The sequence below is a fragment of the Heptranchias perlo genome, chromosome 2 (genome assembly GCF_035084215.1).
Source record: "Heptranchias perlo isolate sHepPer1 chromosome 2, sHepPer1.hap1, whole genome shotgun sequence".
NCBI classification, from domain to species: Eukaryota; Metazoa; Chordata; class Chondrichthyes; order Hexanchiformes; family Hexanchidae; genus Heptranchias; species Heptranchias perlo.
Window position 1 is genome coordinate 131,630,442 of NC_090326.1, and position 13,104 is coordinate 131,643,545.

The 13,104-nt window shown below is 43.3% G+C and overlaps 1 protein-coding gene across 1 annotated transcript in view; it reads left to right on the forward strand.

The window, feature by feature from the left end:
- Positions 1-12,154, forward strand: part of gpr158a (G protein-coupled receptor 158a) — a 529,385-nt gene extending 517,231 nt beyond the window's left edge. Inside the window, exons 10-11 of the mRNA XM_067999059.1 lie at positions 9,253-9,399; positions 10,232-12,154. Of these exons, the coding sequence (XP_067855160.1) occupies positions 9,253-9,399; positions 10,232-12,154 (2,070 nt within the window). The remainder of the gene's footprint in view (positions 1-9,252; positions 9,400-10,231) is intronic.
- The last annotated feature ends 950 nt before the right edge of the window (positions 12,155-13,104 follow it).

Consider the following 13,104-nt stretch of genomic DNA (forward strand, 5'->3'; position numbering starts at 1 on the left):
ATGCTTACTCACTCATACCAGAACCTTTGTTCTGTCACAGGCCATTAGGCCGATCACTTCCAACCTTTACACATGGGTGTTGAATCACAAGCCAGCGGGCAGCCAGGAAAGGCTGGCCCAGTTTGTTACATTTCTGACCTTCATCTGTGGTATGGGAGGGTTGAACCATTGAAGCACCTCGGTCTCATTCCGCAGCAAAATCAAAATATACTCAGATAATATTTCTTTAGATTGACTGAAGAATATTACAAATTAAAACATGTTCTATGATATGTGCCTGTAGACTTCCTATTTAATTTATAACAGGATCTCCTGTACTGTTGAGTTACATACAAATTACAACACGGAAACAGGCCATTTTGTCCAACCAGTTCATGTTGGTGTTTAACCTCCACACAAGCAGTAGTCCTAATTCCATGCGCCCTCTCTATTCCCATATCCTCTTATTTTCCTTTCCTTCAATCACCTATCAAACCTATTCTTAAATGTTGACATGGTCTCTGCTTCAAACACTAACTCCAGTAGTGCACTCCACAGCCTCACAAGCCTCTTTACTGTTTATATCTATGTCCCCTCATTCTAGACCCCTTGATGGCTAAAAGCAGTCCTTTTCTATCGACTCTGTCCCATCCCTTCATAATCTTAAACACCTCTATCAAATCAGCCCTCAATCTCCTCTGATCTAATGAAAACAGCCCCAAAGTTTGTCAAGTCTTTCTTCATATTTGTATTTCCTCACACCAGGCAGCATCCCAATGAATCTGCACTGTACCCTCTCTATTGCTTCAACATCCTTCCTATATGTGACTGTCGTCTTACTAAGGTTTTATATAGATTCGCCATTACAACTTGACTTTTATATTCTATAACTCTTGCCATAAAACCCAGTATTCCTTTAGCCTTTTTTTAATGGTCCTATTAACCTGAGATACTGCTTTTAATGTCTTGTGAACCTGAAGCCCCCCCAAGTCTGCCTTTTTTCCCACATCACCCAGCTTTCCCCCATTCAAAGTATAATCATTACTTTTATTTATTTTATCAAAATGTACTACCTCACATTTACTGACATTGAATTCTGGCTGCCAGTTATTTTGTCCATTCCACCATTTTATCAATATCTTCTCACAGCTTTCTTTGGTCCTCAGAATTTTTTACTATGGGGTAACATTTCTGCAGGGGTTCTGAGCTCCTGCTGTAATGTCAGTGGGAGGTCGGCAGAAACCGCGGAGAAATGGTGTAAATGGCGTGCCACTCCGTTTTTTCGGGATTTCTCCGAGGTTGGGTGGGGAAGGAAGCTGTCGAGAGGACAGTTTTCATTTTTTGGGGTTGAATGTGACCTGTCGGCAGCTCCCTTCACATCCCCCCCTCCATCCATCTTGTTTCCTCTCCTATCCCTTCTCTTCTCCACTCCACCCTCCCCATTACAACCATCTATTACCCATTTCCATCACATTCATGACTACTTCATCTTTGCACAATCTCCTCATGTCTTATATCGTCTCCTTCATCCATACCTCAACTCTTCTATCCTATCCTCCCTGACATGCCATTTCTGCACCAACCCCCATTCCCTCACACCTCCCTTAGCATGCATCCTGTCCCCATAATCCATTGCCCACATCCACCATCCACACCCCATCGCCTGCTTTGCACAGCCTTCCTAACACTTGCTCTCACCCTTTCCTCAGTCCCTCATTCCTTGCTCTCCCCCTCTCCTGATGATCCGTGCCTTGCACTTTCCCCTCTCCTCAGCTGCTGCTCTCCCCATTCTCCCTCCCTCCCATCCCCTTCTTTTCCATCACTCTCCTGGCCCCTTCCTCTACCGCTCCATCGATCTCCCTAATGCTACTTCTGTCTTTCCCTATCATTTACCTCAGGAGACCCAGAGCCTGAGGAGGAGGGAGAATGGGGTGGATGGGTTCAATTTAAAATTCTTACCTATATTTATTTGGCCCAGGGAATAAAATTCTACTAAAACCTAAATAACACTTTACCTGCAATGCCACTTAGAGAAACAGATCAGGAAGGTGAAGCTCGAAGGAGCAGCAGCACCACCTAGCATTGACAGGACTGAAAGGTGAATGTGATGGTAAGTGTACAGAGTAATACCCAGGTGTTACCCCAGATGTTACAAGAGGCATGCCAAAATTGTGGGACCCAGGCATGACACATTCGTGACACAGAAAGTAAATATAACAAATAAGAAGTGCACATTGGAGACAAGAAATGTGCTGAATATCTAAAGCTACTTGGGTGGATGTCCTTGTGCTGGTGAGCAGATATGCTCGATACAGTAATGGGATGCTTGGTGCGCTGCTACTACTTGCCAAGGGGCTGTGTGCAGGCAAGTCCCCATAGGGACAGAAAAGTCAAAGAAGATCCTGGAAACACATAAAAAGGAAAGTGATACATGAAGGAAGTTAGATGATGGTCGTCCTGAACTGGCATTGGCAAGAATATTGCATGGTGCAGCTGTTTATGGAAAGCTTCTATGGTGTTCCTTCTGTTAGGTTGTTAGATTGCAGTATGTAGGAAGGAACCCGAGGACACAAACCCTGGTATGGATTCAACCTCCTGCTTTTCCATCTCCAGCCAACTCCTGTCTGTAATATCCCTGAATTTTCTATGGCCCGCTACTTGAAGAGGTGAGGTCTTTGACTGAGACTTCGCCAACTCGCATTGCAAAGACATACCTGCAGTTGTGAGCTGCTTTCTTCTGTAAGGTACAAAAACAGCAATGAAGCAAATGAGAGCGTGTGTATAGTGCCAGCCACCATGTGAGAAGGAGGACTGGTAAGAAAGAGATGTGGATCATGTAGTTGAGGTGCCTTGGTGGTTGGGAGCATGAACGCGGAGGTGGGCATGCTTGTTCTGGAGAGAAGACTGGTCTTTGAGGAAGAGAAAGATGACTGAAGCCTGAAGTAATTGTGGATCTGTGCTAAAAAATAGAGATGGTGAGGGATAGAATGCATAGAACTTCAGAGAACCATCACCTAGTTCTTCATGAAGATGGCAGCCTGCAGAAGCCTTTCTTTTTTTTATTCGTTCAGGGGATGTGGGCATCGCTGGCGAGGCCAACGTTTATTGCCCATCCCTAATTGCCCTTGAGAAGGTGGTGGTGAGCCACCTTATTGAACTGCTGCAGTCCGTCTGGTGAAGGTTCTCCCACAGTGCTGTTAGGAAGGGAATTCCAGGATTTTGACCCAGCGACAATGAAGGAACGGCGATATATTTCCAAGTCGGGATGGTGTGTGACTTGGAGGGGAATGTGCAGGTGGTGTTGTTCCCATGTACCTGCTGCTCTTGTCCTTCTAGGTGGTAGAGGTCACGGGTTTGGAAGGTGCTGTCGAAGAAGCCTTGGCGAGTTGCTGCAGTGCATCCTGTGGATGGTACACACTGCTGCCACTGTGCGCTGGTGGTGAAGGGAGATTATGTTTAAGGTGGTGGATGGGGTGCCAATCAACCGGGCTGCTTTGTCCTGGATGGTGTTAAGCTTCTTGATTGTTGTTGGAGCTGCACTCATCCAGGCAAGTGGAGAGTATTCCATCACACTCCTGACTTGTGCCTTGTAGATGCTGGAAAGGCTTTGGGGAGTCAGGAGGTGAGTCACTCGCCACAGAATACCCAGCCTCTGACCTGCTCTTGTAGCCACAGTATTTATATGGCTGGTGCAATTAAGTTTCTGGTCAATGGTGACCCCCAGGATGTTGATGGTGGGGGATCCGGTGATGGTAATGCTGTTGAATGTCAAGGGGAGGTGGTTAGACTCTCTCTTGTTGGAGATGGTCATTGCCTGGCACTTATCTGGTGCGAATGTTACTTGCCACTTATCAGGCCAAGCCTGGATGTTTTCCAGGTCTTGCTGCGTGCGGGCTCAGACTGCTTCATTATTTGAGGGGTTGCGAATGGAACTGAACACTGTGCAATCATCAGCGAACATCCCCATTTCTGACCTTATGATGGAGGGAAGGTCATTGATGAAGCAGTTGAAGATGGTTGGGCCTAGGACACTGCCCTGAGGAACTCCTGCAGCAATGTCCTGGGGCTGAGATGATTGGCCTCCAACAACCACTACCATCTTCCTTTGTGCTTGGTATGACTCCAGCCACTGGAGAGTTTTCCCCCTGATTCCCATTAACTTCAATTTTGCTAGGGCTCCTTGGTGCCACAATCGGTCAAATGCTGCCTTGATGTCAAGGGCAGTCACTCTCACCTCACCTCTGGAATTCAGCTCTTTTGTCCATGTTTGGACCAAGGCTGTAATGAAGTCTGGAGCCGAGTGGTCCTGGCGGAACCCAAACTGAGCATCGGTGTGCAGGTTATCGGTGAGTAAGTGTCGCTTGATAGCACTGTCGACGACACCTTCCATCACTTTACTGATAATTGACAGTAGACTGATGGGGCGGTAATTGGTCGTATTGGATTTGTCCTGCGTTTTGTGGACAGGACATACCTGGGCAATTTTCCACATTGTCGGGTAGATGCCAGTGTTGTAGCTGTACTGGAATGTTTTGGGATCCCAATTATGTGTTCTATGATTTACTTGTTTGTTGAATGGGATTTGCTTTAGTGGCATTCCCAGAGAGTTTTTGGATGGTGCAGGGGGGTAATCGACTATGGTATAACGGGGTACCCTGATCCTGACAGCCTTTGAAAGCATTAATATCTTCAAAAACACCCAGAAGTGTCACCTGCCTCAGACTGAATGAATTGTGTATGCACCCTGGTTGTTTCACATTTCCCCTCCCCCCATGATGCAATGCCTATTATCACATTCAATTTGAACACTGAGCAAACAGAATCCCCTTTCAGTTCATCAAAAACAAAATACTGGAAATCTGGAAGAAAAACAGAAAATTCTTGAAACACACAGAAAGTCAGGTAACATCTGTAAAGAAGGGAAGAATGTTAACATTTCAGGCATAACCCATACTTTCCTTTCAGTTCATGCAAGGGGTACATCTTTCCTGAGAATGATGTGGAGATGCCGGTGATGGACTGGGGTTGACAATTGTAAACAATTTTACAACACCAAGTTATAGTCCAACAAATTTATTTTAAATTCCACACGCTTTCGGAGGCTTCCCTCCTTCCTCAGGTGAACCGTATGGAAACATTTCCATACCGTTCACCTGAGGAAGGAGGGAAGCCTCCGAAAGCTTGTGGAATTTAAAATAAATTTGTTGGACTATAACTTGGTGTTGTAAAATTGTTTACAATTTCCTGAGAATGTGAGGGGCTACGCGCAATGTCATCCACTAACCCCTGCATTTTGGGCAATCCAGCTATATGGAAAAAGCCAACGGCTCGAATCTGCTGATCCTGAGGGAACAAAGGGAATCTGATATATTACTCCATCATTTCAAAAATGGCATTGGTGATCTGCTCAATACACTGGTCCACATCAGACTGGCTGATGCTGCTGACATCTCCAGCTGCATCCTGGAATGAGCCTGTTGTGTAAATATTTAAGGTCACATTTCTTTCAGTTCCATTGACAGAGCAATGTCTGCCTACGAAAGTGGCTGCAGGTCTTGCAGCAGATCACAGAGTTCCTGTACTATTTCATGCCAAGACTCAGGTGACAGATGCACTGATCGTCAGTAAGGTCTTAAAGCTCCTTCAACACCTGTACGCTCACCTGGCTGAGATTGAGCCTTCCTTCAGTGGTCGCCCATCTCTCCTGATCTTTTATCAATATATCAGATTCTTCTTCCTCAAAGTAAGGCAAAGGTCTCCCAAATGGCACGCCAAATTTAGCACTGGGAGGTGGAACAATACAGAACATAGTCTCCCTCTTTAATTGTAGACGACTGCAACCATCAAGTACTGAAGCAGCAAAATAATCTTCACAGCCGAAACTGAATGATATAACACTTACATAACAGCCCATGTTATCACTGAAATGCAGCCGGGCATTTCAGAGGCGGGCTGCCAAGATCCCACTGGGCAGGAAGCAGGAAAGCATCTAACATCATTTTTAGGGATGTGGATCCAGCATTAGGCTATCCTGCTCCTGTGCCACTATACTGCATTTTGGTTGTGGCCAGCTGTTAAGCAACTGACTCAATGGGCTGGATTTGTCTCTGAAATTGGGCATTTGGCGGCAGAAAATCAAGAAGAATTGAGTAGACAATCCACCGCCGCATCCCCATAGATTTCCAGGGAAGGCTGTTAACCTCCCCTTGACCAGCCCATCACATGTAAATGATGGCAAGAAGTCAGGGTCTAGCAACCCACCTGATTTCCCTCTCTTCCACTACCGATACTGCCAGCCCCAGGAACTGCTAGGAAAGGGATGGTGGTAATTCCTGGGATAATGCCAGTAAATCTACTGATGCTGAACCCTCTTTTCGGAGGGAGAAGACCTCGTAGTGGACACCTCTGCCTCTCCTCTGGCCCAACAATCTTCCCTTTTTGTAGACCTCCGACCAAGCTTCATCTCTTCGGGGTTCTTCTACCCCCATTAAAAGAGCTCCTTCATTTTCTACTGTTCAGCAGTGGCATACTCCATCTTAGTGCTGGGAGCCTGTCACTGCATAGGTAATGACCCCAGAACCCATGAGAAGGAGAGAAATCCAGGCCAATCTACACTGCCTACTTGAGTGGTAGAAATGATTAATATCCTAATCTTCAAATGCGCCTGCCTGGTCTTCAAAGAACAGACAGAAATACAAACAAGACACACCCCTGAATTATTCAGTTCCCTGTTTTGACTGCCTGTTTCATGTGAGGTGGCAGAAAGGAGCTCCATAGAGTCTTTGCCATGTAATGTAGCATCAATTATTAGAATGAACTTCTAAGGATGGGCGACTCATATTGTTTTGAAACACTTTATATGATATGTAAGTATTGTATGGCTAGCTTTTCACTGCATGGTTCTGCTTCTGTGTAATTTTCATACTTGTAAGTAAATTAGACTATTAAGGGATGATTTTCCAAATGTGTGTTCCCATAATGAAGCCTCACCAATCAGGAATGCATATTGGGAAATTGCAGGCATACTGTCCGTGATTTTCCATCCATAATGGATGGGGAACATGTCTGCATTTCCCAGTGCCTCCTCCTGGTGGGCAAAGCTCTGTGACAGAAGCATGGACAAGAAATTGGTTGATTATGGCTTATGACCTGTGAACTTAGCAGGGAGTGCTTCAGGGGAAGCTACGATCGAGAGGGAGGGAGCAGCTTTCATGGCCAATCCCTGGACAGGGAGAGCTAGGAGGGGGAATGAAGTGATGCCTTTAGCTTTATGTCCAGCTAGGAAACAAAGAACAGGGGAACACATGATCTAGTTGAGTTCTAGAAAATCTGTTGAGGGAGGTGGACAAGGTGCAAGTCCGTCTTAAGTTAGAACTGGTCAAGACTAAAGGAGGGCTGACCAGAAAAGTGATATTTAGCCCACTAACTGGGGCAATGTGGTGTCTTTATTATTTTCTTTGGTACAGAAGGTGATGCTGAATTAAGTCGAAGTATGCCGAGATTGAGTACAAACATTACTCTGTTCGCTTAACAATTGTAAATTAAACCAGTTTGTTCATTTACTTTTGGCTTTATCTTGCAAACGTGTTTATCAGTCTACCTTTTGAAAGATTGGAGAAGGTAGCATTCAGTTCATACAACAAGGGGCTTCATTGTTATGACCCTGTAAATCACGTAATCTTATGACTTGATATTGAGGAGTAAAGGTAAATTCCTGACCATAAGGGATGTAGGATATGTTTATGGGAGAAACCGGTAATGCTGAACCCGGGAGAATATCTAAAGTACAACTGAAATTTATAACAATCACCTATTAGAAGGCTAGGATTTTGCTATATCCTGTTCAAGATTGCAAGAGATGTACTTGAAGACCCTCTCTAGATATCGGGGTGGTATTCAAGTCCTGGATGGTCTTGGACTTTACAGAAATTTCAGAGTTGCTGAGGGGAAATAACACTTTTGACATTTAAGAGGAAACCAAAAAGTCAATTTTAACTGGGAGTGGGATTGGTGTGTGGGGGGCCCGAAGCAGGTGGTGCATCCGGAAGGAGAGAACGGAGTGAGGCTCTGCTGATTTTAGCTGCCAGCCCTTGTTTTAATACTTGACATCTGTCTCCTGCCTGAAGCCAGCAGGAATGACATCAAGGAACGGAGCAGGAATTGGGTGGGATCTGGACACCACCCGGGAGTAAGGGAGCGGTGCCTGGCATAAGGTAAGTGCTGAAGGAGGTTACCCAAACAAACGGTGTGGGAAGGAAGAGAGAGGGCAGGTGCATTGGAGGCTCAAGGATTCCTTCCAGGGCTCGGAGGAGCACTCCTGCTCCTCCTGACTCCCAAGGAATCCTTCCGAAAATTAAACTGTAAAACTTATCTTGACCTCTCCTGGCCATTCTGCTGCTTCCTGCCAGGTTTCTCTGGTAGGTTTGCCTCCCCCAGAGTCGTACTTTAAAATAGTGTCACAGCACCGATGACATCTGCCTGTAGCAGGAGCTTCAACCGACTTGAAAATTGGCAAAGAGAAAATGACACCAGGCAGGAACGGAACGACGTCAGGCGGGTAAGTTGACTCACCCAATTTTAATCCCTTCCACACACCATTCTCACCTGGCAGGAGGTGGGGGGAGGTGTTGGGTTAAATTCCTCGCCAAACTTCTAAGAGGCAGCTTTTGTAATGGAGGAGATATGGCAGTTGTATTTGCAATCAGAAGGGATAGTGAAGCCAAGAATGTTGATACAGGAGGATGGAACTATCAAAAGCTGGTTACTTTTGGTTGGATTTACAACAGACAGGAAAAAAAATGTTGGGCTATATCCACTGACACTTTCCCACTGTTCTTGCTGGGGATGGGTGAAAGACTGCCAACTGTGCTTGAAATCACAGCAAAAAAGGGGACAAGAGGCATCCAATTTCTGACAGTCTACTAATGGATCTGTTTCCATGTGCAAAGGCATTCTACAAGGATGTCTGAGACTAATGTTTGCAGCTTAAAGGTGGGTATGTATTTATGTTTTCTGGTTTATCAATCTAAGGATGCATCCTTGCTCCCTGAAGGTTTATGCACCCATATCTAATTATCAGAGTAAGACTTTAGATTCAGAACTACATCAGTTTTAGAAAGTTTAAACCTAGAACCTAAATCACCTGCAAAGATTCAAACGTAAGATAGTTAATTGGTTGGAAAAACTAACATTGGAAAGACTCTATTTTCTGTTTTCATCCGAGTCAGCTTGGTGAAGTCAAAATGTGATGCTTTTTGTTTTCTTTCCTTCCAGTTTCTTCAAGCAGGCACCAATCCCAGAGATGACATAGCAACAGAGGCCTATGAAGATGAACTAGACATGGGCAGATCAGGGTCATACTTGAACAGCAGCATCACCTCAGCCTGGAGTGAGCACAGCCTAGATCCTGACGACATTAGGGTAAAAATTAGTAGATAATTGGGTTTCTTAATTTCTTTCTCCCTGTAAACACCAAGCCGTGCTAGTTTGTTTTTGTTGCAGATACCGGATGAAATCGGCTGGTTCAGTAATATTAATGACAGTGGTGTTAGGTCATGTGATACTCTTATTGGGAAATACACCAAAGTGAGCAAAGGTTGTGTTTCTTGTCCATGTTCAGAAACTCCCTCACTTTGGACTGAGGGAGTTGAACCATCTGTGACAAGACCTATCTATCCATAGGGATAGATAGAGTCTTCCTGTCGAAGCAGCAAGGCCCCAGCTTAGTGCTGCTTCCATTTTTAAACTTCTAATTTGAACAAGTTGCTGAACAATTAATGTAAAAGAACGATATCCTTGTTGCTAATCTACATTTATATCCAATTAATATAAAGCTAATGTCATACCAAGCATGTCGGAATATTTTCTAATGAATTCCAATGTTTCAAAAATATTACTCTAAAGATACTTATCCCATAATTGGTAACTGCAATACCTCATATTAGAAGTGCTCTTAAGAGACCATTGATGAAAATATGATGAATTTTTCCAAGAAACTTTACAGAAAGGCTGAAGTAAAGGAAACAAACAGCAGCCTAAGTCAATTTTACAATAATTCATAAGTATAATTTATATAGACCAACAAAATAGGATTATTTTAAATTTGCGATCATCATTGATTTCATTGCTGAATTGGCACTCTTATTTTTCTGAAAGCAAATGTATAATTTTGTGCAGATCATATGTTGCATGTTATATGGTGTCTGTTGCAAATTGTACTCAGGCATAAGCTTTTACTGTTTTCAATATGCAGGATGAGCTGAAGAAACTGTATGCACAGCTGGAAATCTACAAAAGGAAAAAGATGACGGCTAATAACCCACATTTACAAAAGAAGAGAAGCTCTAAGAAAGGTTTAGGACGGTCAATTATGAGGCGCATCACTGAGATCCCAGAGACAGTGGGTAGGCAATGCAGCAAAGAGGACAAGGAGCATACAGACCCCTCTATAGCCAGGAACAGCATCAGTATTGGTAGGAGGAATCCATTTGATCCCACTAGCTCCAGTGTGAAAACAAAAGAAGACTGTCTGAAAAATAAAGCATTACTACTGCAAAAATCTCTCAGTAGCTATGACCATGTGAGAGATCAAGGTGAAGATTCCAACACCTCTGCGGCAGACAAGATTGATCTTTCCAGCACAGAAGCTGGACTGTTAGATTCACTAATGGGAAAAAAGTTAGTCAAAAAGACCAATGAGAATGCAGACGACGTTTCTACAGAATCCGTTCCTCTAGTATGTAAGTCTGCTAGTGCACATAATTTAAGTGCGGACAAAAAACCCTTGCATCCAAGAACATCCATGTTGCAGAAATCCCTCAGTGTCATTGCCAATGCAAAGGAAAAAACATTGGGAATGACAGGCAAAACACAAAGCATGGAGGAACACACAAAATATTATAAAGGACAGCAGAGAAGTAAAGATACTAGTAAAAGTCATTCCTCAACAGATAAAAATGAAATGGGAGCATCCCAACCAAAAAACTCTCTGAGCCACTCTTCGATTTCTGAGGAGGCAAAAAAAGCTCCAAAAGCTGGAATAATGAAGCAACATACTAGTAGTCAGTCTACGGTTAGTCCAGATACAGCAAACTCTCTGCTGGGTGATCCATTTGACAGAGCTGAAGTCTGTCCATGGGAGCTACAAGACCGGCCACTTACTCCTTCAGAAGCAAAAGTTCAAAAACATGTATCTATTGCACCAGTGGAATCACAAAATATTCATAGTTCCCATTCAAATGTGAAGGTACAGAACACCAACAAACACAAGTCTGTGGAGAATGTTACTAAACAAAAACAGGCAACTCAAGGCAATATTGAGAAATCTGAAGTGTGTCCCTGGGACTTTGAGGAGCCACAATCAACCTTGCCAGAGGATAGGAAGACTACTGAAAGTCTTTCAATTGCAAAAGATATGGATTCAAATAATGTAACCAAAGTTATTGAGATTTGCCCTTGGGACTTCAAGGAAATGCCAAGCAAGGCATCAGAGAAAAGCCAGATTGTGAAAGGGGAAGGGAAGAAAGGAGTAGCTTTGGGAAATGGAAAGGACAAAGGGACCAAGCCAGAACCCTTAACATCAAGCAGTAGCCTACAGCAAGCTTCTATTAATAGAGCAGATGTTTGTCCTTGGGATTTTGAACCACCAGAGTCATCAGAATCAGAAAAGAGTCCAGCTTCGACTGCCTCAGCCTCTTTATTAAGCTCCATCTCCCAGAAAAAGTCGACGGTGAAAGGGTTTGGAATATCTGTGAAAACCTTGGTATCTGCAGGAAAAGGGAAGGACACAGAGAAAGCAAAAGAAAGAAAAGAAGATAAGGTAAAAGTGAAGGGCAAGTACAAGGAAAAAGACACGAAAGATAAAGTGCCAGAAGTACCAGTGGACAAATCGAATGTGGCTGAAAGATGTCCCAGGGAAGTCGAAATAACCCGTGGTTCTGCAACTGGAAAGAGCAAAAATATAACCAACAATGAATCAGGAAAGGAAAAAGGCAAACGTGCTGAAGAATGTCCTTGGGATGCTGAGGAAAGCAGTCCCACTCTACAAGTAGCAGAAAGAAGCACAATTGCAACTAAGGACAATAAAATTTCACATGGCATAGATGTAGACACATCAAAAATGGCCTCAATCTGTCCTTGGGATTTTGGCGATCAAATATCAGGAAAAGATGTGTGACAATAAATCTGGTCAACTAGCTCCTGAACAGTGAAAGTTTTCATATCATGAAACTAAGAATTCCATATCAACAACACGTACTTTATTAAAAGAACTCATAGAAACAGTGAAAGCAGGATTCAAGTTAAGATTCCAATTTGTATGACAGTCTTCATTTCCTCAGTTTTCTTTCATCTGCATACATTCTAAGAAGAACATATTCAGTCAGATGTACATGCATTCATGAATGCTCCAGCATTTAGAAAACACTTATGTGACAGAACCACTCTAATTTATGCAATGGTCCTGTACTGTTACACCAACCTGAAGCACCTATTCTAACTAATGGGAGCCTCTTTTCCTCTGTTTATTAACCAACAACATGACAACAGTGAGCTTAGATTTCACCCACAAGCCATAACCTTTTTGAAATACTATTGTATTCAGTGTGATTTATATCGTGGATCTTTTGTTTTAACTGGTGTTTACAGAGTCTTATGTACTCCCTGAGAATTATAGTTTGGTATTAATAGCTCTTCAAGATTTTTTGATATGAAGCAGTAGGTTGCTGTGGTTTTCTCCCCCAAAGATTATTCCTAGTGCACATAGCTACTGTTAATAGTGGAATCCGTGGTCCTACTTAGCTTAGTGAAAATATAACCAACTTCAGCTTACTTTGTATTAGCTGATTCTTTCCCACTCCCTAATCCCTGAATATGAAGATTTGCTGTATTACATGACAATCCTCGGTTTGCACATTTTTAATCAACTTATTTGTGCAAATTTATTTAAAGGTATTATGGCTTTAAACAAGAACTCATTATCGGTTGAATCATAAACTTCAACTATCTTTAGCTTTGCAATATTTAGCACCTAAAAGGATCAAATCTGTAACCTCATATATTTGCTTCTGTGTTTCTGCATGCAAAATGACTGGTAGGACTGACATCTTGCTAAACCTCTGACCTTTA